Source organism: Miscanthus floridulus, chromosome 11, assembly GCF_019320115.1.
Source record: "Miscanthus floridulus cultivar M001 chromosome 11, ASM1932011v1, whole genome shotgun sequence".
NCBI lineage: Eukaryota > Viridiplantae > Streptophyta > Magnoliopsida > Poales > Poaceae > Miscanthus > Miscanthus floridulus.
Genome location: NC_089590.1, coordinates 46715058 through 46740134, shown reverse-complemented (window position 1 = coordinate 46740134; position 25077 = coordinate 46715058). Strand labels below are relative to the sequence as shown.

The window sequence follows — 25077 nt, the reverse complement described above, 5'->3', positions numbered from 1 at the left end:
CGTGGTGAGCTCCTGATGCCTCCCCACCATCTCGATCGCCTTGTTCGAGCTCTAGATCACTGGAATAGAATGGCCATCGCGGATAGCATTCGGTGGTGCCCCGTGGAGCTCCGTTTTGTTCCTCATCGTTGCGCGTTGGCTCGTAGTTCCCTATCGGCCCACTTATTGCGCCGAGTCGGTCCCTGGGTGGTCGGCGTGGCCACGCAGCGCCGTCCGGAGCGGTGCCGGTGAGCAGCGAGTGTCTCGGGGACCGACTCAGTGTGAGGATGGGTTTGTTGGGGGTGCTAGATGAAAACTGTGCCTCTTGTGCAATAGTGAGCAAAGGCGCCGGGAAATAACCGCATAGTATGGGGACTTTTCTACAAAAGCACGGGCACGCGCGCGCGGCTCCCCCCCCCCCCCCACGGGTCGCTTGCTTGGCTGGCCTGCTGCACGCGTGGCCGCTCCGTGCGGGCCGCATTGGACTGCTGGGCCAAGGTGGTTGCCGTCGGCCTGTTTCGAATTCTAAAACATTTTCTAATTTAGTTTCTAAGGCAAATTGTAAATTCAATATGAATTTGTGTAGTGGACAAAAAATTGTGAAACTAATCTAGTTAGGTTCCTAAAATCATGCTCCATCCATTGTGTAGTGTTAGCTTTAAAAATTTTATAGTAGCTCCATAGTATTATTGTGTGCCATCTTGAAAGGTCCTAATATGGCTAGAGGGGGGGGGTGAATAGCCTATTTAAAAATCTACAAATCAACTAGAGCAATTTGATTAGTATGACAAATAGCGTAATGCAAACTTGCTCAAGCTCTACAAGGGTTGCAAGCCACCTATCCAACAATTCTAGTTGCAATGATTACTTAGGCACACAAACTTGCTATGTAATTACTCACTAAGAGCTCTCAACCTTGCTACTCTAAAGAGCTCAACTAGATGAATATAAATAATAAAGCAAACTCTCAATTCTAATTGCACTAAAGAGCTTGTGTCAACTAGTTTGCAAGAATGTAAATAAGTGAATAAGGTGATTATACCGACATGTAGGGGATGAACCAATCACAAGATGAATATATAGCCAATCACTGAGAGAATGCCAAAGACAAGAGACAATCGATTTTCTCCTGAGGTTCACGTGTTTGCCAACACGCTACGTCCCCGTTGTGTCGACCAACACTTGGTGGTTCGGCGGCTAAGAGGTGTTTCACAAACCTCATCCACACGATTGGACACCGCAAGAACCGACCCACAAGTGAGGTAACTCAATGACACGAGCAATTTACTAGAGTTACCTTTCGGTGCTCCACCGGGGAAGGTACAACTCCCCTCACAATCACCGAAGGCAGCCACGAACAATCACCAACTCGTGCCGATCCTTCACTGCTGCTCCAACCGTCTAGGTGGTGGCAACCACCAAGAGAAACAAGCGAAATCTGCAGCAAAACACGAACACCAAGTGCCACTAGATGCAATCACTCAAGCAATGCACTTGGATTCTCTCCCAATCTCACAAAGATGATGGATCAATGATGGAGATGAGTGGGAGGGCTTTGGCTAAGCTCACAAGAATGCTATGTCAATGAAAATGTGCAAGAGTTATCCCTTGAGCCGGCCATGGGGCTATAAATAGAGCCCCCATCGAATAGAGCCGTTATACCCCTTCACTGGGCAAAACGCGCTCTGACCGGACGCTCCGGTCATAATGACCGGACGCTGGCCCTCAGCGTCCGGTCGCCCGATGGACGCCACGCGTCACCAGCTTCAAACACTGGTCGTCAGATTTCAACGGCTGCGAAGCTGACCGGATGCTCCAGTCAAAACTGACCGGACGCTGAAGCCCCAGCGTCCGGTCGTTTCCAGTAAGCTCCCTGAGGCATGATTTTTCGACCGGACGCGTCCGGTCCACCTTGACCGGATGCAGACCAGCGTTCGATGCTCAACCCTAGCCACTGTGCCGTCTGACAGCTCGACCGGACACAGCCTTTCAGCGTTCGATCGCTGAGTGACCCAGCGTCTGGTCAGTAGACCGACGCCAGCATCATTTCGACCAACTCCATTTCAACTCTAACTTCTTCACCCTTGCTCAAATGTGCCAACCACCAAGAATTTTGCATCCGGCACAATAGAAAATAGACATTTCATTTTTCCGAAAGCGCCGAAACCCAAACCCATCTCAACCCTGCAAACACCTTGTGCACATGTGTTAGCATATTTTCACAAACATTTTCAAGGGTGTTAGCACTCCACTAGATCCTAAATGCATATACAATAAGTTAGAGCATCCAGTGGCACTTTGATAACCGCATTCCGATACGAGTTTCACTCCTCTTAATAGTACGGCTATCTATCCTAAATGTGATCACACTCACTAAGTGTCTTGATCACTAAAACAAAATGGCTCCTACATTTTATACCTTTGCCTTAAGCCTTTTGTTTTTCTCTTTCTTCTTTTCCAAGTTTAAGCATTTGACCATCACCATGCCATCACCATTTGTCATGATCTTCGCCATTGCTTCATCACTTGGAGTGGTGCTACCTATCTCATAATCATCTTGATAAACTAGGTTAGCACTTAGGGTTTCATCAATTAACCAAAACCAAACTAGAGCTTTCAATATCCCCCTTTTTGGTAATTGATGACAACCCTTATACAAAGATATGAATTAAAGTTCATTTGAATCCATGTTGCTTGCCCAAGTATATTTACCGTGTGTAAAGGGTATAGGCAAGTTTCATGAACTCCATATGGTAGTAATTGCTCCCCCTACATATGTGCTAAGAGTTTGGATTGTAGCTTTGCACATATGCTTAGATAGGAAATATAGGAGTCAATTTCTACCAAATGATGCTAAGGTATAAGAGATGGACCTTTGAAGCATAATACCAATCGGAGTGCACCAATATACCATCCTTAGCACCATTAATAACTAGACATACACAAAAACTAGAATACCCCATGAGATCAACATTTAAAAGCAAGGGTCTAGTTTTCATAATGTGAGCATGAGTCTAGTTACTTTTAGCCTATGCATGCTAGTTTTTCATTTCATCATTCAAACCTATAACTAGCATACACCACACAAGCATGGATGTTGACACTTAGAATTTGTACCATGCGAGCAAATATATGAAATGTTCATTCAAATGCATCATACAAGTTTATGAGCTTGCTCCCCCTACTTGAGTGCTCAAAATTTTAATTGATCCCTTTCCTTTAGCATATCTCTCCCCTCCCCTTATGTCCAATACTCCCCTATTACTCATATCTTTGTTTCTCTCCCCCTTTGTCAACAATTAGCACAAAAGGTGAGCTTAAATTATGGATAGGTTGGGGTGAAATCATGTGAAATGAGGATCATTTTCCCAATTTGGTTCAATCTAGATTACTTGCAAAAGATATTTAACTCGGTTTGATCCAAGGACAAGCTTCTTCACACCTCCAAATAAGGGTTATCTTGTACCATGTTGAGTTAAACACTTATAGCTCATTTTCTAAATCAAACACTAGGTTTACAAGCCCACAAACATGTCATATGCTACCACTAGATCATTTCAAACATACAAGCAATAGTGGTACCATATAAGCATCAAATTCATTTGATTTTCATGAATGATCCTAGGACATGATAGGAATGACTAGATGCACTAAACAAGTCCTTATTATTGAATGGATGACATGTCAATCAACTTTACCTTGCTTTGCTCGAAGGAGAGGCATGTCATATAATGGGGATGCATCAACATATATTGGAGAAGTCAAGTATGTTCAATTCATTCCTTAGCTTGCAAAACCTCTTCTCATCAAGTGGCTTGGTGAATATGTCGGCAAGTTGATCTTCGGTGCCCACACTCTCTATGCAAATGTCCCCCTTTTGTTGGTGATCTCTTATGAAATGATGGCGGACATCAATATGCTTTGTTCTTGAGTGTTGAACCGGGTTGTTGGTGAGCTTGACGGCACTTTCATTGTCACATAGCAATGGCACTTGCTTGAACTTGATTCCAAAGTCACTCAAAGTGGCCTTCATCCAAAGTAATTGTGCACAACAACTACTGGCCAAAATGTACTCTGCTTCGGCGGTTGAAAGTGCTACACTATTTTGCTTCTTTGATGACCAAGATACAAGTGATCTTCCCAATAGTTGACATGTGCCCGATGTGCTCTTTCTCTCAACTTTGCATCCCGCATAATCGGAATCCGAATATCTAATCAACTCAAATCTTGCTCCTTTGGGATACCATAATCCAACATGTTGTGTATGCTTTAAGTACCTCAATATTCTCTTTGTTGCCTTCAAATGGCTTTCTCTTGGTGAGGCTTGAAATCTAGCACACATGCATACACTAAACATCACATCCGGTCTTGATGCGGTCACATAGAGTAGACTTCCAATCATAGACCGATACATCTTTTGATCCACCATGTTGCCACTAGCATCACTATTCAAGCTTCCACTTGTCCCCATTGGTTTACTAATAGCTTTGCTCTCATCCATTTCAAACTTCTTGAGCATGTCCTTGATATACTTGCCTTGACTAACAAATGTGCTATTCTTCATTTGCTTAATTTGAAGACTAAGGAAGTAACTAAGTTCTCCAATCATAGACATCTCAAACTCACTTGCCATCATCTTGCCAAACTCCTCACAAAATTCTTGATTTGTTGATCCAAAAATGATGTCATCAACATAGATTTGCATTACAAACAAGTCATTTCCAAGCTTTTTGGTGAAGAGAGTGGTGTCAACCTTTCCCATCTTGAACCCCTTAGAGAGTAGGAAATCCCTCAATCTCTCATACCATGCTCTAGGTGCTTGTTTCAATCCATACAAAGCTTTTCTCAACTTGTAAACATGGTTGGGTTTCTTTTCATCTTCAAAACTGAGAGGTTGCTCAACATACACAAGCTCATTAATGTACCCATTGAGAAATGCACTCTTCACATCCATTTGATACAACTTGATGTTGTGGGCACATGCATAAGCTAGCAAGATCCTAATTGCTTCCAATCTTGCAACCGGGGCATATGTTTCTCCAAAGTCAAGACCTTCAACTTGAGTATAACCTTGAGCCACTAATCTTGCTTTGTTCCTTATCACTATCCCATCTTGATCTTGCTTGTTCCGAAAGACACAACTCATCAATTCTAGTGTTCTTGAATTCACTACCATTGTCACTTCTAACTTTCTTGATGGTTGTTTCAAACTCATTGTGAATGCCCTTGACAAATGATTTGAATATTGCAAACACATCACTCTTGTCACCAAGAAAGAACACCTAAGTGTATCTAGTAAAATCATCCACAATCACAAATTCATATTTATTTCCACCAATGCTAGTGTATGCGGTTGGTCCAAACAAATCCATATGCATCAACTCAAATGCCTTGGATGTACTCATCATGCTCTTCTTAGGATGTGTATTACCAACTTGTTTTCCGGCTTGACATGCACTACATAGCTTATCCTTTTCAAATGTGACATCTTTCAAGCCTCTAACTAAGTCATGCTTAATCAATTTGTTCAATTGTTTCATTCCAACATGACCAAGCCTTCTATGCCATAACCAACCCATGCTAGACTTAGTGATCAAACATGTTGACAATTGAGCCTCTCTAGCATTGAAATCAACTAAGTATAGATTCTCATATCTAAATCCTTTGAATATTAAGTTTGAGCCATCTACACTTATGATCTCTACATCATCCACACCAAATATGCATTTGAAACCAAGATCACACAATTGGGCTACCAACAATAGGTTGAAATTCAAGCTCTTTACTAGTAGCACATTGGAAATGCTCGAATCATTGGATATTGCAATCTTACCAAGTCCTTTGACCTTGCCTTTGCCATTGTCACCAAATGTGATACTATCAATCCCATTGCTCTTGCTTTCATTGATTGAATTGAACATTCTTGAATCACCGGTCATGTGTTGTGTGCACCCACTATCAAGCACCCAATGCCTTTCTCCGGCTTTATAGTTTACCTACAAAAGAAGATCAATTCTTTTTAGGTACCCAAACTTGCTTGGGTCCTTGTAGGTTAGTTACCAAGGTCTTTGGTACCCAAATGGCCTTCTTCTTTGGGCCCATAATTGGTGTACCAATGAACTTAGCCTTCACACATTTGGCACCCTTATAAAGCATGTAACAAGAATCAAATTTGATTGAGGATACATTAGGAAGCTTGTTCTTGTTAGTTTTGCAATATTGCTCTACATGCCCAACTTGCTTGCATCTATTGCAAAACCGACCATTGCCCTTCACAAAGCTAGCTTTGGGAGTGATAAAGGCCGCCTTGCCTTTCTTGGGAGTGTAGCCTAATCTCTCTTTATTGAGAGAAAACCTTTGGCTACCCAAGCACTTTAGCAAGCGGGCATCTCCACCATAGGCATTGCCTAAGGCACGAGTGAGCTCATTCACCTCCTTCTTGAGGGTCTCATTTTCCACCACTAGTGATGTATCATTCATAGGTGGAGTGAAAGTGGTAGTGCTACAAGAAGTGTTAGTGGGAGCAATAGCAATAGGCTTATAAGTAGATTCATTAATAAGATCACATGTTAGTCTCACATCACATGTAACTATCACTTGCTCCTCCTTGGCTTCCTCCTTCTTGACTTGCTCAATGAGAGAGGAATGAGCTTTTTCAAGCTTTGAGTGAGCTTTGCCAAGCTTCTCATGGGCATCCATTAGCTCCTCATGAGTGGCATTGAGCTCATCAAAGGATTGCTCAAGAAATTTTACTCTCTTGCACAATTCTTTGCACTCCTTTCTCTTCATCTCATTACAAGCGTGCACTTGCTCACACATGTCCATGAGCTCCTCCTTGGAGTACTCCTCATCTTCATCATCACTCCTACAAGAATCACTTTCATCATCATCACTCTCATCATATTTTACCTTGGTAGGCTTAGCCATGAGGCATGTTGATGGAGTGTCGAAGATGGAGGGCTTGTCATTGATGTCGATGCTTGCTAGTGCTTTCTTGATTGATTTCTTGCCATCATCACTAGAGTCATCACTATCCGATGAGCCATCACTATCCCAAGTGACCACATAGCCTCCACCCTTCTTCTTCTTTTGAAAGGTCATCCTCTTCTCCCTCTTCTCCTTCTTTTCTTTCTTGTCCTTCTTGTGTTTGTTCTTCTCATCTTCATCATTGTCACTATTGTAAGGACAATTGGCTACCACATAATCGGGACTCTTGCAATTATAGCATCTTCTCACATATTCTTTGCTCTTGGTATGATCTCTTCTTTTTCTTGCACCATAGCCTTTCTTCTTCATGAACTTGCCCATCTTGCGCACAAAGAGAGCCATAGCTTCATCATCAATATCACTAAGATCCTCATCATCACTTGACTCTTTCTTTGATTTGCCCTTATTCTTGTATGATGATGAGCTAGCCTTGAATGCTACACTCTTCTTCTTCTTGTCCTCATCTTCCTTCTTGTCCTCCTTGTCATCCCCCTCCATTTCCATACGGTATGTCTCTTGTGTCATGACTTCACCTAGTACTTGGTTGGGGGTGATCTCCTTTAATCCTCCTCTTATGATTAGCATTCTCAACATTTCAAACCTTGGAGGTAGACTCATCAAGAACCGATGAGAGACATCATCATTCTTGATCTTTTCTCCCAAAGCCTTCAAATCATTGACAATGACTTGCAAGCGATGGAACATCTCTGGTATGCTCTCATCATCTTTCATCTTGAAACCTATCAACTTGTCCTTGAGAATATATAACTTGGCACTCTTCACCTCTGGTGTGCCCTCATAGGTTTCTTCCAATCTCCTCCATACTTCATTTGCTCTTTCACAATCCTTGATTTGCTCAAACACCTTTGGATCAAGGGCATTGTATAGGGTGTTGAGAGCCATTGTATTGCATTGCTTGTTAGACTTATCTTGGTTGGTGGGATTGTCGGGATTAATGATAGCATAATCATTCTCGGTTATATCCCATACTTGATCATTGATTGAACCAAGATACACACTTATCTTTCTCTTCCAATAATCATAGCTTGTGCCATCAAAGAATGGTGGTTTGCCCCCCACATGGTTGAACACAACTTGAGCCATAATTTGACATCGAGGTTGTTAAGCCTTCAATCAAACGGTGACCACGGCTCCGATACCAGTTGAAAGGTCCTAATATGGCTAGAGGGGGGTGAATAGCCTATTTAAAAATCTACAAATCAACTAGAGCAATTTGATTAGTATGACAAATAGCGTAATGCAAACTTGTTCTAGCTCTACAAGGGTTGCAAGCCACCTATCCAACAATTCTAGTTGCAATGATTACTTAGGCACACAAACTTGCTATATAATTACTCACTAAGAGCTCTCAACCTTGCTACTCTAAAGAGCTCAACTAGATGAATATAAATAATAAAGCAAGCTCTCAATTCTAATTACACTAAAGAGCTTGTGTCAACTAGTTTGCAAGAATGTAAATAAGTGAATAAGGTGATTATACCGACGTGTAGGGAATAAACCAATCACAAGATGAATATATAGCCAATCACCGGGAGAATGCCAAAGACAAGAGACAATCGATTTTCTCCCGAGGTTCACGTGTTTGCCAACACGCTACGTCCCCGTTGTGTCGACCAACACTTGGTGGTTCGGCGGCTAAGAGGTGTTTCACAAACCTCGTCCACACGATTGGACACCGCAAGAATTGACCCACAAGTGAGGTAACTCAATGACACGAGCAATTTACTAGAGTTACCTTTCGGCGCTCCACCGGGGAAGGTACAACTCCCCTCACAATCACCGAAGGCGGCCACAAACAATCACCAACTCATGCCGATCCTTCACCGCTGCTCCAACCGTCTAGGTGGTGGCAACCACCAAGAGAAACAAGTGAAATCCGCAGCGAAACATGAATACCAAGTGCCACTAGATGCAATCACTCAAGCAATGCACTTGGATTCTCTCCCAATCTCACAAAGATGATGGATCAATGATGGAGATGAGTGGGAGGGCTTTGGCTAAGCTCACAAGAATGCTATGTCAATGAAAATGTGCAAGAGTTATCCCTTGAGCCGGCCATGGGGCTATAAATAGAGCCCCCATCGAATAGAGCCATTATACTCCTTCACTGGGCAAAACACGCTTTGACCGGATGCTCCGGTCATACTGACCGGACGTTGGCCCTCAGCGTCCGGTCGCCCGATGGACGCCACGCGTCACCAGCTTCAAACGCTGGTCGTCAGATTTCAACGGCTGCGAAGCTGATCGGACGCTCCGATCAAAACTGACCGGACGCTGAAGCCCCAGTGTCTGGTCGTTTCCAGTAAGCTCCCCGAGGCATGTTTTTTTGACCGGACGCGTCCGGTCCACCTTGACCGGACGCAGACCAGCGTCTGGTGCTCAACCCTAGCCACTGTGCCGTCTGACAGCTCGACCGGACACAGCCTTTCAGCGTCCGGTCGCTGAGTGACCCAGCGTCCGGTCAGTAGACCAACGCCAGCATCATTTCGACCAACTCCATTTCAACTCTAACTTCTTCACCCTTGCTCAAATGTGCCAACCACCAAGAATTTTACATCCGGCGCAATAGAAAATAGACATTTCATTTTTTCAAAAGCGCCGAAACCCAAACCCATCTCAACCCTGCAAACACCTTGTGCACATGTGTTAGCATATTTTCACAAACATTTTCAAGGGTGTTAGCACTCCACTAGATCCTAAATGCATATGCAATGAGTTAGAGCATCTAGTGGCACTTTGATAACCGCATTCCGATACAAGTTTCACTCCTCTTAATAGTACGGCTATCTATCCTAAATGTGATCACACTCACTAAGTGTCTTGATCACTAAAACAAAATGGCTCCTACATTTTATACCTTTGCCTTGAGCCTTTTGTTTTTCTCTTTCTTCTTTTCTAAGTTTAAGCATTTGACCATCACCATGCCATCACCATTTGTCATGATCTTCGCCATTGCTTCATCACTTGGAGTGGTGCTACCTATCTCATAATCATCTTGATAAACTAGGTTAGCACTTAGGGTTTCATCAATTAACCAAAACCAAACTAGAGCTTTCACATCTGTAATTTTTGTAGGTTCAGAATAATTAGTTTGCTGAGATAACTAATGAGCCCGAGTTTATATATATAGTAAATAAAAGAAAATAAAGAAACACCTAGGGATTTTATAACTAAAACATGGTGGAAAATTAGCGCCTAGTTTGACAACTTGGATACGTGGTCTAGTACGTTAGTCGTCAGAGCTAGCTCGTTAGCTTGAGAGGCGTAATCGTATTTTAAGAGTTGCGATCGCCGTTGATTGTTTACGTCTCTGTGTTGCATCCACGAATATCATAATAGGGACAACAATGGATCGTGGAGTCGACTGAAGTAGCAGAGAAGATGGTGCCTTGACGATCGTGTCGTCATGATGGAACGTTAACTTTGGTTATATCTTACCCAGACAAGCCCCGGTGCATAACCCCTATTATTCTGCACTTTATCTCATGCTTGCGCATTAAGTTTTAAGGAGTTGAATAAAAACCACTTGCATATATATCATTATCCTATGAGTCCTACTAGTATGTCAGGATCGTGTAGATTGCTATGCTATAGGATCCGGTAGAAGTCGAGTGATTACCTGTCACTCGCGAGAGATAGGAAAGATATTGTTGTTGTTATTATATTACTGTCACATGGAATATATATGAATGATAATTGGAGACAAGGCAGAATGGTACTTTGGATCTGGACTTGGTTAGGCATTCGAGCGAGGCTCGGATTGCACTTGTTCCGCCTGTGTCAATTGAGGACCGTCCATTGCTGTGGATGGTAGTCAGGTAACAGACTTATTATCCTGAGCACATACTTGCTTATGGGAGCGGAAAGGCTCGTTGCTCTCTTGTCGTGGGTTCCGGCACTTTGCGGGCCGACTGATTGAAGGCGGGGATGGTGGAGGTCTAAGCATCACACTGAGTTCGGGACCTAGGAGTGAGGGCTTGGAGTCCAAGTTTGGACGGGGACCTGGACCCCTTGATAGGAGAGTGGTGGGTTGGTCTTGTTTATGCCTGGGGTACAAGCGGGGTGTGTGTTTCAGGGTACCCAGCTGGGATACATCGGTTCGAGAATCGTTGTGTGATACGGTACGACTTGGGTATGGTCTAGCACCATAGTAAGAACTAAAACTTGAAAGGTGATAAAATGATTCTGATTGCTTACCACCTGCTTGAAAGTAGCATAGGTGCTTATATAGAATGGTTAGTTAATGAACTAATGGTGATTGCTAATAAAATTGAATATAAGGATGCATGCTTAGTAATGCTTCCTGCAGATGCAATAACCCACAAGTCAGATAACCTTGCATATCTTTAGAGTCTTTTCTTTCCTCTTGACGGGTAAGCCTTGCGGAGTACAATTAAGTACTCAGGGTTTGTTCTACTCTGTTGCAGGTGACAGGAACATGTGGAGCTGACACATATGTGTGGAAACCTCCTGGTGGGCTTAGTGAGGATTTTCTTAATGTTGTGGACATAGACTTTATTTAAAACTTCCACCCAAAATGTTTTACAATGGAAAAACTTATAACCTGTTATGATGGATATAACGGATCATCATGTTAATGTTTAACTTGTCATTAAATGATTTTATTTCTGCTGAAACTCTGATAATATGGTTATATCCCGCTGTTATAAACAATAAATATTATACTCTGATGCTGCATGAAAATGGATGTAAGAAATGGCTAAAATATTGTAAGCTTTATTCTCCCATTTATGATCCTGTTGAAAAATATGGATTTTCGGGTTCTCCCATGTGGTGTGCTCGACACAACTGTTTAAATTAGCTCGCTCTTGGGGTGTTTAGTGTCTAATGGAAGACAAGCACCTCCTAAAGTGAGTTATTTTAGGTGGTTCTGCCACAATTAGATTCTTCATTACTTATATATTTCTATAGTATACATATCTGATGTCATAAATCTTTGTAATTCTCTTATTTGATCAAACTTGAGATGGTTGACTCTCTAAAAAATTTAGAATAGCTTATAATTTAGAATAGAGGGAGTAATAGCATTACCGGCTGGCCAGAAAAGAAAGAAATATGCAACACTTCCTCATCAAAAATTAAAAGAAAAAACAGGCAACCATATTGTTGATCAATGATTTAACTCCCTCCTATAAAATATGCAATGGCTGCCACCATTCGACACACAACATACACACAGTTGTGTAAGAGATACACAACATATACACACAATATATACATGATTAGACATTAAGGCGTTGTTTGGTGGTACGATTGGTAACACAAACGTAATGGAATTTAAAGTTGTCACTGTTATGGCAACATATAGGATGTGATCTGATTTCATTTCCATTTGCGTTACATTTCCTAACCAAACAACACGTTAGACAGGGAAGAGGAAGAAAGAGAACGTGTAAGAGTTGTAGGAGTGGGGACATAGGAGAAAGCATGAACAGAATTTCATACTACCGTTTAGAATAGAGATTTAGCATCGGTGTTTCTTGATGTGTTACTTGTTCTTCCTGTGTGTTCCTTCCTTTCTCTTCTTTTAGCAGCTCTTCGCTTGATTCATTTCAAAAAAAAAAAATGTGTCCCTTTCTCTTCTTTGGCTTACATCTAAAAACTTGATCCAAGTTATATTGTTTGGGAAGTTTGGCTTAGAATAAGCCTAAAATAACTTAGTTACAGAGGGAGCATACATCAATATCCCCATGCTTGTACTTTGTTGGTCATTCATATTCCTTTTGTGTTTGCTCAATTTTTCCTATGTTCTACATAATGGGTCGACCTCCAGTTTCCTTGAATGTCACCCAGAGGTCTCACTCCACAATCTAAAATTTAAACCCCACTGATCCAGCATCATACACAGAGGGAGAGCACGGTGTTCCTCAGCACCCATGGTGTTCAAAAAGAGAGAATGGCGTGTTGCTTGACGTAGTCACGTAGGTGGTGTTCAGACCGTGCCGTTGTTGTGTTCGTCGATGTTCCTGACGGGCCCCTTGAACCACTTGCGCGCGTCGAGCAGCCACCAGAGCATGATGAGGCCGAGGACGACGCTGAGCGCGATGGGCGCGTAGTTGAAGGTGTCCATCTTGATGGGGTACACGGTGGGGAGCAGGAAAACGGAGCAGGTGTAGCAGATCCACAGGAAGGCGACGAGGCAGACGGGCCTGCTGGCGCGGCCGAGGTAGAAGGGGCCGGGGCGGAAGTCGTCCTCCCGCATCACCATGCGCGCGAAGATGGGCACCGCGTAGCCGCCCACCCACCCGATAGTGGCGATGGAGGTGATGGCCGTGAACACCACGTTGATGCGCAGGATGGGCAGGCCCAGCAGCGCGCACACCGCCGCGCACAGCCACACCGCGTTCGCCGGCACCTTGTGCCGCGGGTGGATGCGGCGCCACACCGACGACAGCGGGACGCCCCGGTCCCGCGACAGCGCGTACACCACCCGCGCCGCGCTCGTCGTGATGGACAGCCCGCCGAAGAAGAATGAGCCCCAGATGACGAACAGCAGCACTATGGCGCCCACCGAGCTGTTGTACCGCCCGTGGAACGCGTCGTACAGGATCTGCGCCGGCACAAACGTGCCGGCGGTCTCGTTGTTCGGGTTGTACAGGTAGCTGAAGTCCTGGATGCTGAAGGTGAGGGCCAGGATGTACGCCCAGCCGAACACGGAGATGATGCCGATGCTGGAGAGGATGGCGATGGGACCGTTCTTGTCGGCGCCTTTGGTCTCCTCCGTCAGGTGTGCCGCCGCGTCGTACCCGTACAGCGAGTACTGGCTCACCAGGAAGGACAGGACGACGGCGTAGGCGCTGCTGCTGATCCCGGTCACGTCAGGCGCCGTCTGGAAATGGGTGAACACGTACGACGCCGGCTGCGTGGTCTTGGCCACCAGCGGGAGCATCACCACGATGACGGTGCCACCGATCACCTGCAATGCAAGCACCAAACAGCAGCTGAAGCCGGGCAAGAAACAGGAGCATGGCGCGCCACGGTAAGAGAAGAATGGCCTCTCCAAATGAGGCAGCGGTTAGGTTACCTGCCACCACATGGAGATCACGTCGAGGAACGCGATGACTTCAAGCGCAAAAGTGTTGAGCACAGCCCAGATCAGCGTCAACCCGATGTACATGACCAGAAACAGCCAGCGAGGGGCTAGGTAGCCACCGCCCGTGTTGGTGCCGGTGCAGAGTAGGATGATGCTCTGCAGTACTTGGGATCCTGCATAAGCCTGCAACCACACAGAGGCAGGCAAGATGAGTTGGCATGGTAGGTTATGTGATTGGTTAAGTTCATCTGAGTGAAATTGTTCAAAGATCTGATCAAATAGGAAATTGCAGAGTAGAATAGAACATTTATACTTAGTATAGTACAACTTTTACGAGTTGTCTAGACAGGGTGTATGATTTATTGTGTATGAGTAGTGAAATCGACATTTATTAGTCTACATTTATTAGCCATGGCGATCAGGGACCACGGAGCAAGCACCCACGGCGAGGTCGTGGGTGACTACAGAGCATGCCCCGCGGCGAGGTCGACGGCGACCGCGCGCGGAGCGAGCCGGCGGCGAGGTCGATGGCGGGCTGGCCCCCGGCGTGGCAGGTGGGCGAGGCGAGGATCTAGCGGCGCTGCGGCGGGCTCTAGACGCGGTGGTCCCGGCCAAGGCGTGGGTGCGGCCGGGCGCGGGTCGCCTGCGCGAGCAGCGACGTGCAAGCCTCCGGAGCGGGTCCCTGCTACCGGCGAGCTGGCGAGGTAGCAGGCCCCAAGCGCCGCGGGGGCTTACCGGTGCTTGCAAAACTACGGAGCGTGAACTTGCTGGTTTTATTTTCTTGAATCGAACGAATGGAGCAGATTGAGCAGAGGGCAATTTCGGAGCATGCGGCGGCGGCGGCGGCGACGGCGGCGACTGGTGACGGCAAACAAACAAAGCATAGATGGGTAAAGCGGTTTGGACCCGATACAAACCAGCCCGTACATGGCCTCTCAATGCGGTTTGCTATGGGCTGGTCCCTAGCTTGGTCCGGGTTTAAACCCGAACCATGTACAGGGCTACGCACAACTGTTGGGTGCACGAACGACACGCGCGTGGGGCACATGCCCGTAAGGACCAAAAAAAAAACTTTAAGGAAGGTTAGTAGGCTACCTGTGTACCAATTCCAGCAATGAGGCCGATGGCCTCCAGCCAAGCACAGCACCAAGATGCCAACGGACCCCAGACTGGACCAGCCAAATGAGCAGCCCAGAAATAGAGAGAGCCAGTGGTCTGCTCTCAAAAAAAAAAAAAAAAAAAAAACAGTGTCAGTATTCAGTTGCAAATATATGTGATCAGAAACAATCAAACAAGCAAAGCCTTCCTCGGAAGAACGACGCTCACAAGTATATCAGAACAATGCATTGCAAGTTCAAAAAAAAAAAGAACAATGCATTGCAGTTACAACCATGCCATTGAAAAGTCAGGGTAGTAAAATTTGATTTGCAACTTTTCAAGGATGGTTGGGCAGACTGAAGAAGATTAGCAATACAAATTAGCTGTATGATTTTTTTTTAATAAAAGCCAACGTGTTAACCGTCGGTCTATGTATTGATAAAGAATTGAAGCAGCTGTATGATTCGGTGTGTGACATTTATCAGTGTTCTTTTGGGATCAGTAAGTAGACATGTTTCAAGAAAAAAACAATGGTTCAGTACAGTATGCAGAGCAATAACAGACTCACAGAAGATAGGTACGGAATTCAATAAGTAACCTTCTTAACATATGACAACAGTAAAAAAACACGAAAGTGATGACTAATGACACGGCATTGAATCCTTTGAAATGGAAATTGCCAACTCGCACGACTGCCCAAATCAGGTATTCAAAGAAATGGTAAGCAGAGGAGAGTGCGGCGCTCAGTATGGGGCGCATACCGGGAAGGAGGAGCAGATCTCGGCCATGGCGATGCCGACGAACCAGGTGAAGAAGGAGACGACGACCCAGCCCCAGACGAGGGGCGCCGGCCCCGCGTACTGCAGGCTGCTCCCGTACAGCGGCGTGATCCCCGTGAAGAGCGTCATCGTCGAGAAGGAGATGGCCAGCGTCTTGAACAGCGTCTGCAGGCACACGGGTGTATGTACATCAGAATCTTGAGAACCGAGAAGGAAGAAACTCAATTCAGCCGCAAAGAAAGACGATCAGAATCACATCTTTGTACCGATGTTTTTTTTTTCAAAAAAAAAGAAAGAAAGGAGAACAGGCTTCTACTACGGCGAGATTTTAATCTGTAGTAAACAGGTTTATTCAAACCTGATCGCACCGTGTTCCTCCCACAAGTCCGGAAACAAACCCATACTACGAAGAACATGAGAAGAAAAAAAAAGGGCGTCGGAACCGAAAGTACCATCTCCCTGCGGAGCTCCTGCTTGTAGCCGAGCTCGTTGAGGCGCTTCTCGCCGGAGTCCATCACCAGCGCGTCCTCCCTCTCCCCGCCGGCCATGGCGAACGATCGAAGCTGCCGGCGCCGAGGTTGTGTGTGTTCCCGCCGCGCGGACCGAACGGAGCGCAACCCCGCCGCCTCGCCTCCGTCGCCGTACCGTTGCCTTGAGTGGTCTCTCTCTGGATGGGTCACGCCTCCGGGGACGATACGTCTTGAGGAGTGCGCACGGAGGAAAGCCTAGTAGATGCTCCTGGAATCGCGGGTGGCTGGCGCAGTGGGCAGTTGGGCACGGCAGCCGCCGCCAGCCGCAGGGGAGAGGGAATGGGACTGGAGGAGGGTTGCGGCGCGGTTCAGCGGTTCCGCCGCTGTTTGTTTGTTGGCGTTCGTTACGCGCAGCGAGCGATCAGCGATGTGGAATTTATATATTTCCAGGGCTTGATTTTTCGCCGCGTGTTCTGCGCGCATCCCCTGGGTTGACTAACGGGATTCTTTATTCCGAGACAGCTCATCTCGCGCAGATAGCAGCTTACTACCACACATGCATGCACGGCAAATGATATGCGCACCTTCAAGTGTACCAGAAGGCAGAAGCAATGCTGTAGTGGTGCTCGCATTGAAATTTTGAAAGTATTATTCTTGTTTTGCTCATTTTTTTTTTCAGTTTTTGCGCCTGTCCAATCCGCCGCACCATGAATTTGTGTGTGTTTTTCACGGAGAGGTTAATCAACCAAAAAAAAAAAACACGGCTTGCTACGAAATTGAAGTAATGAAATCGATTATATCACTTTAAACTTCGACCCTGAATACAATAATCACAGCGATGTTTTTAGGAGCAACTAAATATCCCGTACCATTTCGCTGTGCATAACCTATAAAGCTCCATGAGATATATACAATTCGGATTTGAAAATATACTTCGAAGTGTCTGAGGCATGAATTGTTACGAACATGCCCATGGGCTATGCGCAATAATGGTCAGACTTCCAGTGACGAGTTTGTGTGCTTTTACACACTGCCATGTATCATGCACGCCTCGTGAATGACTATGTTTTCTTCCCTCTTTTGTTTCCATGTATGAGTATATATGATGGACCACGAGTGTCATGGCGGTGATGTCATCTTCCTATAGCAAAGCTTTTGGTCCCGTTTGCTCGGAGGAATTTGAAGGAATTTGTAAAAGAAAAACACTGTTCCGGATGAAAAAAGAAACGGATCAAGCCGGGTTTAAGGGCACGTGAACGGGGCTTTTGGTATATCGGTGAAACATCATATCTTTGTACACACAAAAAACAAATATATTGTGTTCATGCGTGATGCTTTTCAACGTAGTAATATTTGGTGTGTGCGCGATGCCAAGTTAAGAAAGGATGCGTGTTCAATCTTACTTCGTCCATGCGAGCATAGTCTACGCTGCATATTTGTCGGCCATCAGCTACATGTGTTCTTGTTGCATCCACACTTGCCATCATCGCGTTCAAACTGGACGGGCCAGCCGGAGCGGCCGTTCGGTTGACTGACTTGATCCATGGGACCAATGGCGCGACGTCGCAGCAAACTTTCTCTCCTCCCTCGTGCAGTAAGTGGGCCCCGCGCGTTGCCATTTCCTTTCTACCCAGAAGAATACAATTCTCGTTTTCCGAGAAGTCAATCAGTTTAAACTTTGACCAAAATTATATGAAAAAATACTAACATTCCTGATGCAAAATTAGTATTATTAGATTAGTCATAGAATATATTTTCATAATAAATTTATTTAGAGATATAAATATTAATACTAATTTGTTATCAACTTAGTCAAACTTGAGCCACTTTGATCGACACGGATCTCATAATTATATTCTTTTCTGGACGTTCTACATACACAAACGTCCAAAAACAGCCTTTGAAAAGGTCCGTGCATGCCGACGTAGACATAGGAAATCCACGAACGCAATTTTTTTCCTTTTTCTAGAAAAAAATAGACGCACGCGTCTTTCAGCATAAAGAATTATATTGCACTGAATAAGGAGTGATCAATAGTGACATGCAAATACAAGTAGGTCTACGGCAGCTTACGTGTGTACTTCCTCCGTCTAAAAAACAGGTCAGACTTTTTTTAAAGTTTTATGTAGAAAATATTAGCAATATTTATATTTTTATTAAATATTTTAAAAATAAAATCTATTTGGTGATTCATTAATGATACTAATTATGCACATGAAATATTAATATTTTCTTATATATATTTGGTTATAAGTTGAAAATAGTTGATCTCTCGGTAAGTGACAATTAACAGTTCAAATTCTTAAAATAAGTCAAAGGAAAATAATGAAATAATCGCTCAAATGAAATTGGGTGCTAGAATATGAATGTAATACATGTGATGTGAGTCAGATCAGTATTTTGGTATGGTTTCATGTCGAGGCGCGAACAAGCCATGGCCATCCCACGTTCGGAGGACAGAACCCGCAGTCTCTCCTTCGCTGCACGTAACGCTGACAGTAGGTGGCACAAGCATGGGACATGGGAGCGTGTTTACGATTGCAAACAAAAGGCTCACGTTCAGAACACCTTGATCAATTCACACGTCACACGTTGCCTTGTTGCCTGTCGGCCTGTTATGCATAGACATGCGACCCCGTGCTGTCGACCCGAGAGAGCCAGAAGAGCAAGGAATTGACACAGAAGGTTTGTTGATGCCAAGTTGCATCCAAAAAGGGTCAACTCAGCTGACAACAGTGTGTAAAAGCATGGAGCGTTATTCAGAATTGATGGTGCAACTTGTACCAACAAAACCAAACAGAGTGGTGCTGTTGTGAAACGGCCATCAACAGCAAGATTTCAGGACAACTTGGCACCTGCCAATGCAATCTTTTCGGACACTATCATCAGTCAGGTTTTTCTCAAGTGACAGCGAAGTAAAAGATTCTTAAAACCAAAAGGGATGAGGACAAGTCTTGCTCCTTTTGACCAGCTCCCAACTTTGAGGCTGGGATAGTGGATGATATTCCCATGCAACTATCTCGCTGGACTGAATCACTGAAAGATTACGGCTTCTGACCAGTTCATCAAGACCCTAAGTACAATAGTATTGCGAAAGCCCAATTCCGGGGCATATAGTTGAGCCACTAGTATAATTGGAGAATCACTAACAACCTTGACAATTTGGATGCATTTGCCAGAAAAGCGTTTCTTGATGAGTACCGTTTCTCCATCTAAAAACAACACTACAGCTCATCTCGCACAACCACAATAATCCAGTGCACCTTTCTACAGAGTATTAACATCTAAATAGTACTATCCCTTTTCTTTTCTAACACTTTTTTTGAAGCAGCTGACAACATGGCACCTGTGCTACCATCATATGCTATCCACATCCCAACAGGGTGGGACCAGAGAGTCTCAGTTGCCTGAATCAAAAGTCTCTATTTCAGCGAATATTCTCCCTCATATGTCATCTGAAGGAGAAAGTCGAGGAAATGGTCCAAAAGAACCTTATTTCAGAATGTCCAAAAGAGCACTTTGAAAGGTATAATGCTTCCTTGAATGGAGAAATTTTACGTCCCTTTTTGGAGAATAATGAGATGGTTAAACATTCAAGTCTGAGAATATACTTTATCCATATGAAAGAAATTTATGTCCTGCAAGTGTGCATTGTTCTTGATTTCTCTACAGAGCTTGACTGTTGTGCTCATTCCTATATGGCAATACCATTAAATTTAGATGGCAAGATTACAACATATGACATGTTCGTGTAATAACCTCTTACATTTGAATAATCACAAGAGTACAAGACTCCAAGTGCTGGTATCTGAACATTCCATTTTATTAGGATAATATATACATTTTCCAGCAGATATCATGAGAAAGAAGAATTTTGGCTTCTAAATATAACATGATTGTACCTTGATCAGGGAATGCAGAAAAGGGGAAAAAAAAACAGGAACACATAATGATGTGCCTAATCTCTAGAGTCCCATCGCATACTGTTTGCTATAACATTGTCTAATCACTCTAGCATGTCCATATAAAGTTTGTATCATAAATATTTTATGAACTACAAAATATCAATTATAACAAAAGAAACAATTGTTGACGCTTAATTAGGTCACACATTCGATAAGGAGCTAGATCGCTCGATGTAGGGCCTAGCCGATTTTGGATCGGCCGGCGCCTAGGGGATGTCCACACCTGGACCTTGTGCCTCTAGCGATGAGCGCGATACGCAAGACACGTCGCCGGAGGAGCCTCACCGGGAGCGCGATACGCAAGACACGCCGGCGAGGGCTCTTGAGACCCGAAACCCCACACGTCCAGGAGGGACCCGTCAGGACGTGCGGTGGCTATGGGCTGCTCTAGCCGGCCTGACCGCTCTAGAGCGTCGTCGTCGTCGATCCTCCAGCCATGTAGCCCTGAGGAAGAACGAGAAGAAGAGGTAGATTGGGAAAAGAGGGTAAAAAGATGTAGTAGATTAATTTGTTGTGTTTTTTGTCGATTGGATAGATGGGAACTCAACCAGCCATGATCCTCTCATATATACAGAGGGTGTGGTCTTATCTCAGTAGGAAACCTCTTCAAGCCTTATTTTCTAAGTTTCCCACAAGTTTGGAATAGTTCGGATGAAATCCAAAAGGTCAAATGCGAACAGGGGTGTTTATCAGGTCTGTTGGAAGTTCTGACCTCCACCGTAACTTCTGGGAGTCGGAACTTCTGGCCTTTGTTGGAACTCCCGACGTGGGGATAACCCCGGGCACCTGAGCATGTTTTTTCAGGCTTCCCAGAAGTTATGACACCTGTCGGAATTTCCGACTTGGGTTGGAACTTCCGGCAACAGAGTATCTTCCCGGAGGCATAACTCCTTCATCCGGACTCTAAATTGGACGTTCCATATATGTTTTTTTACCATCTTGACGAGAGGAACTTAATGGTGTTGTTCGTTTGACATTTTGACAACTTCACAAAATGGACAATTTTGGTTGTCAACAACAATTTACTCTTAATTCCATGAAAACAGGAAAGAATCCTTCAGTTTCTATGATTAGGGAAGTTCTAACTTGCTCTCTATTTTCATCCAACCGTATATCACAGCTGCTTCAAAAAATTTGCTCAAGTTAGCACTCAGCACAGACCAGTATTTAAATGAACTGAGCCTGGCATTCTGATAAACTTTAGACAATTTAATACTACTTGGCCTTCTCTTTCTCCCTCTAACTCTTCCCATCCTGTATCTTATCTAATGCTCAAATGATTGTATTTCAGGACATGAGGCATTACAGGTTTTCAAGGAGTAATACTGTCACTGGCTCACTGCCCAACGCTTTGTCCAAGATATATTACAAATGCAGTAATGCCAGGCTAGTAATTAAGATCGCAACATTTTACTGCCTGTGACACAAATGTTGCCAATCTGTGGAAGATGAAGTTCATTATCTAAACTGAAACTTGTAGCCTGACGTCACTGATAAAGGTGCAACAGTATTGGACAAAAGGACACTGCAACCATAAGATTAGCACTCTTTTTACAAACAAACAAATACTTGCAAATGTATTTTCAAGTGAAAGAAATTCCGAAAACAAGAAAAAGTGCCATACCTCTGCCATAAAAAATATCAACTATACAGAATCAAAAGAATGTAGAACTTTTTCCAGAACAATTCTTGTCTCGCTGTCCAAGGGCTTCTCCTGGGTGTCTGAATAGGCTATGTTGAGCAGATATAGCTTCCTTGAAGCAACAAATGCACCCAAGAAGATCCGTTTCATCCCTCCCCTAGTGCTGTCCAGTGTGTACTCGATTTCATACACTGTCAGGCCACCATGACCTGATCTCTCTCCCACTGAAATCACCTCGGCAGACTTGGTACTTTACTGTTTTAAACAAAATGATTCAATCAGCTGCAAGGAAGCTATCAGTACCGAAGATCTCACCAATTGTACATAGAATACATGTATCCATGAGAACCTCCTGAATCATGATCAGCACATTAGTTGTCCATACAAATAGCGTACTTCAAATGTCAAGCGTTCATAAGTGGCCCTGGCCAGAATACTTGCAATGCCAAGAAAACATTGTTCAGGCATTTCTACCTTTTTCTTCTCTGCTTGCTGAAGTCTGTCCGCAACGAACTGCGGCGTCCCGAACTCCGTCAGCGAATTGAGCCGAATGGGGTTGACGACAACCCCAATATTGTTACTCCCAAATTCACATGTGCAATCCAACAATCCCAAAGTACACAAAGTATCGAATTCCAAAGAATCCTACGCTCCTACGGCTACATTACGTTGTCACGCAGTATTGACGTCGTCCAGGTTCAAATTGATCCTTTACATTGGGCCAGGAGGTCGGCTTGACGAGAGTGAAGCCCTGCTCCTGGTCGGTGTACCGCTCCAATTCTAGCCCCTCAGAAATACCACTTTCTCCTTCCGCCGCCTCCGCCTCCGACGCGGAGGCGACGGGGAGTAGCGTCGACGACGCGGGGATGGTGAGGACAGCGAGAAGCAGCGAGGCAGCGGACACCCTCCGGGTCAGGAGCGGAGGAGAGGTGGAGGCCTCGCATTTGGGCGCGACGGCTCGGGCCCGATACAAGCTGCGGCGGTGGCGGCAGGCGAGCCAAAGCGGCGGGCCGCGGCGGGGACAGCCGACGAGTGGCATCGGTTGTTTCTGTCGCCGGCTGTGCCGCTAGCGCTGTGGCCTCTGCCTGACCCGCCGCTCGTTATCGCACCTTGGCACTGGCTGGTAGGCCCACTACTTGCGCGTCAATGGGCTGAGGATGTGGAACCAGTTGGGCCGGAAACCTTGATAGGCTTCATGCTCTTATTAAAATGCCTTTTCTGTTTCTCAAAAAAAAAAAATTTGGTTTTTGGTACAGGCTAGAAGCCTAGAATTAAAATATTCTATATACTCCCTCCGTTTCAAATTATAAAATATTTTGATTTTTTTTAGATATGTTATTTTTCTATATATGTAGACACGGTGTATGTCTAAGTGCATAGCACAAACTCTATACATATATTTAATAAAAAGGCAAAATGTCTCGTAATTAGAAATCGAATATACCTAAACATCCACTAGATCTTATGCTAAGTATGCCCGCACTCTCTGCTTTACGAACATCTCAAATGCTTCTCATATATAAGCATATGAATATGTAACGTCCAGTCCCGACATACATGGCCCAGGCCCACTCTTCGTAGGAGTGGCCCCACCCGCGTAGCAACCCGCTTGAACTTTCGTCCTCGCTTCATTCAAAACGGTTAACCGAAGGTTACTACGCGTCCCTGGCCCTGGTATTTAAGTCGATCCGGCGATTTCAGGATTTCCAGTATGTACTAAACTTTGGTTGCGCAGTGTTTTCGCGGCGCTACAGTACCGCGTGAACAGTACTCCGAATTTGGCCGGTCCATTCTCGGGTGAACAGTGTTTCGGTGACCAGCAGCCTGGAATCCAGCTGCTACAGTGCCCACCACCCTCTGCTACAGTAGCACCGGCCCATTCTGGATTTTAAATTGGGCCCACTTTGGCCCATTAGGATGTTACAGAACACATATGCACACCCTATCATTTGGTCTTTGAGCACCTCTGAGCAACCAAAGTAACATTCTTGTTCAAATTAAATGAGATGACTACATCTCTCTATCGATCAAATCATCTGTCTTTAAAAAAATACTCACTCCATCCCAAGTTATAAGTCATTCCAAGAATCTTGGAGAGTCAAAGTATCTTAAGTTTGACCAAATTTATATAATAAGAATAACATTTATGATAGCAACTAAGTATCATTAGTTTCTTTATTAATTATATGTTTATAGTATATCTATTTGACGTCATAAATCTTTATAATTCTTTCTATAATTTTGGTCAAACTTGAGATGCTTTGACTCTCTAAGATTTTTGAAATTACTTATAATTTGGGATAGAGGGAGTAGTATTGCTTTTTCATAGAATATATCTAAGAATAGACACGGTTGTAAGGACTAGAGATGGTGAGCATGATTGGATTGATGTGACTGGCGTGATCAAGCCATCGATGTTGCTGCCGAGATCCTAGATTCTCTGAATCTCACTAATCCAACTCAAGGCTTGTATGGAAACATAGCAATCTCCTTCAATCCATCTTTACATATGAAACCTGCACCCAAAAGCTGGCCGACGAGCGTGGCCACGTCGCCAGCCATTCCCGGTCGTCGGATCGGGCACGTGGACGACCCAGAGCGTGCGAGGCGTGGTTTTTTTTGCAAAAAAACCCTCAAACTTTAGTTGAATCAACCCGCAGTCCAGACCCCCTCTCAATTTTTTTTTTGTAAAAAAGCCCTCGAACTTTACCGAAATCAACCCGCAATCCAGGCCTTTTGAATGGGCCGGCCTGTCTCCCGCTCGGGCCTATTTCCCGCCGAACCTAGGCCTTACTAGGCCGAATTCGGCCCGACGACGTTCTTCTATTTTTCTGCGAATTTGTTATTTATCTAAAACGATTGAAATTTTGTAAAAAACATAATAAAACAAATAAAAATTTAAAAAATACCAAACCAAGTTTGTTGAACTCTACACAACTAGCACTGCACTGTAAACACATAACATCACATGTTTTAGTGTAATTTTTTGCTATTAATGTGGATCTAGATTTCTCAAGAGTTTTCTTAAAAAAATTAATAGAGTTAGTTTCTTTATTTAAATTGCTATGAAATTTTTATGCTA

At 44.4% G+C, this 25077-nt stretch overlaps 1 protein-coding gene and 1 pseudogene across 2 annotated transcripts; both read right to left on the bottom strand.

The window, feature by feature from the left end:
• Positions 1–12262: 12262 nt before the first annotated feature.
• LOC136493044 (amino-acid permease BAT1 homolog) lies at positions 12263–16786 on the bottom strand. Of its 2 annotated transcripts, XM_066489073.1 has the most exons (5): positions 16371–16786; positions 15901–16083; positions 15137–15256; positions 14033–14224; positions 12264–13924 (listed from the first exon to the last, which is right to left on the bottom strand). In XM_066489073.1, exons 1-5 carry the CDS (start codon positions 16464–16466, stop codon positions 12941–12943), a joined length of 1575 nt encoding a protein of 524 aa, XP_066345170.1. In that variant the 5' UTR covers positions 16467–16786; the 3' UTR covers positions 12264–12940. The 2 variants fall into 2 exon arrangements, with proteins under 2 accessions (XP_066345171.1, XP_066345170.1); XM_066489074.1 differs by lacking the exon at positions 15137–15256 and having other exon boundaries at positions 12263–13924.
• A 4930-nt stretch (positions 16787–21716) lies between these two features.
• On the bottom strand, positions 21717–23037 carry LOC136490885 (psbP domain-containing protein 2, chloroplastic-like; annotated as a pseudogene).
• Between the last annotated feature and the right edge of the window lie 2040 nt (positions 23038–25077).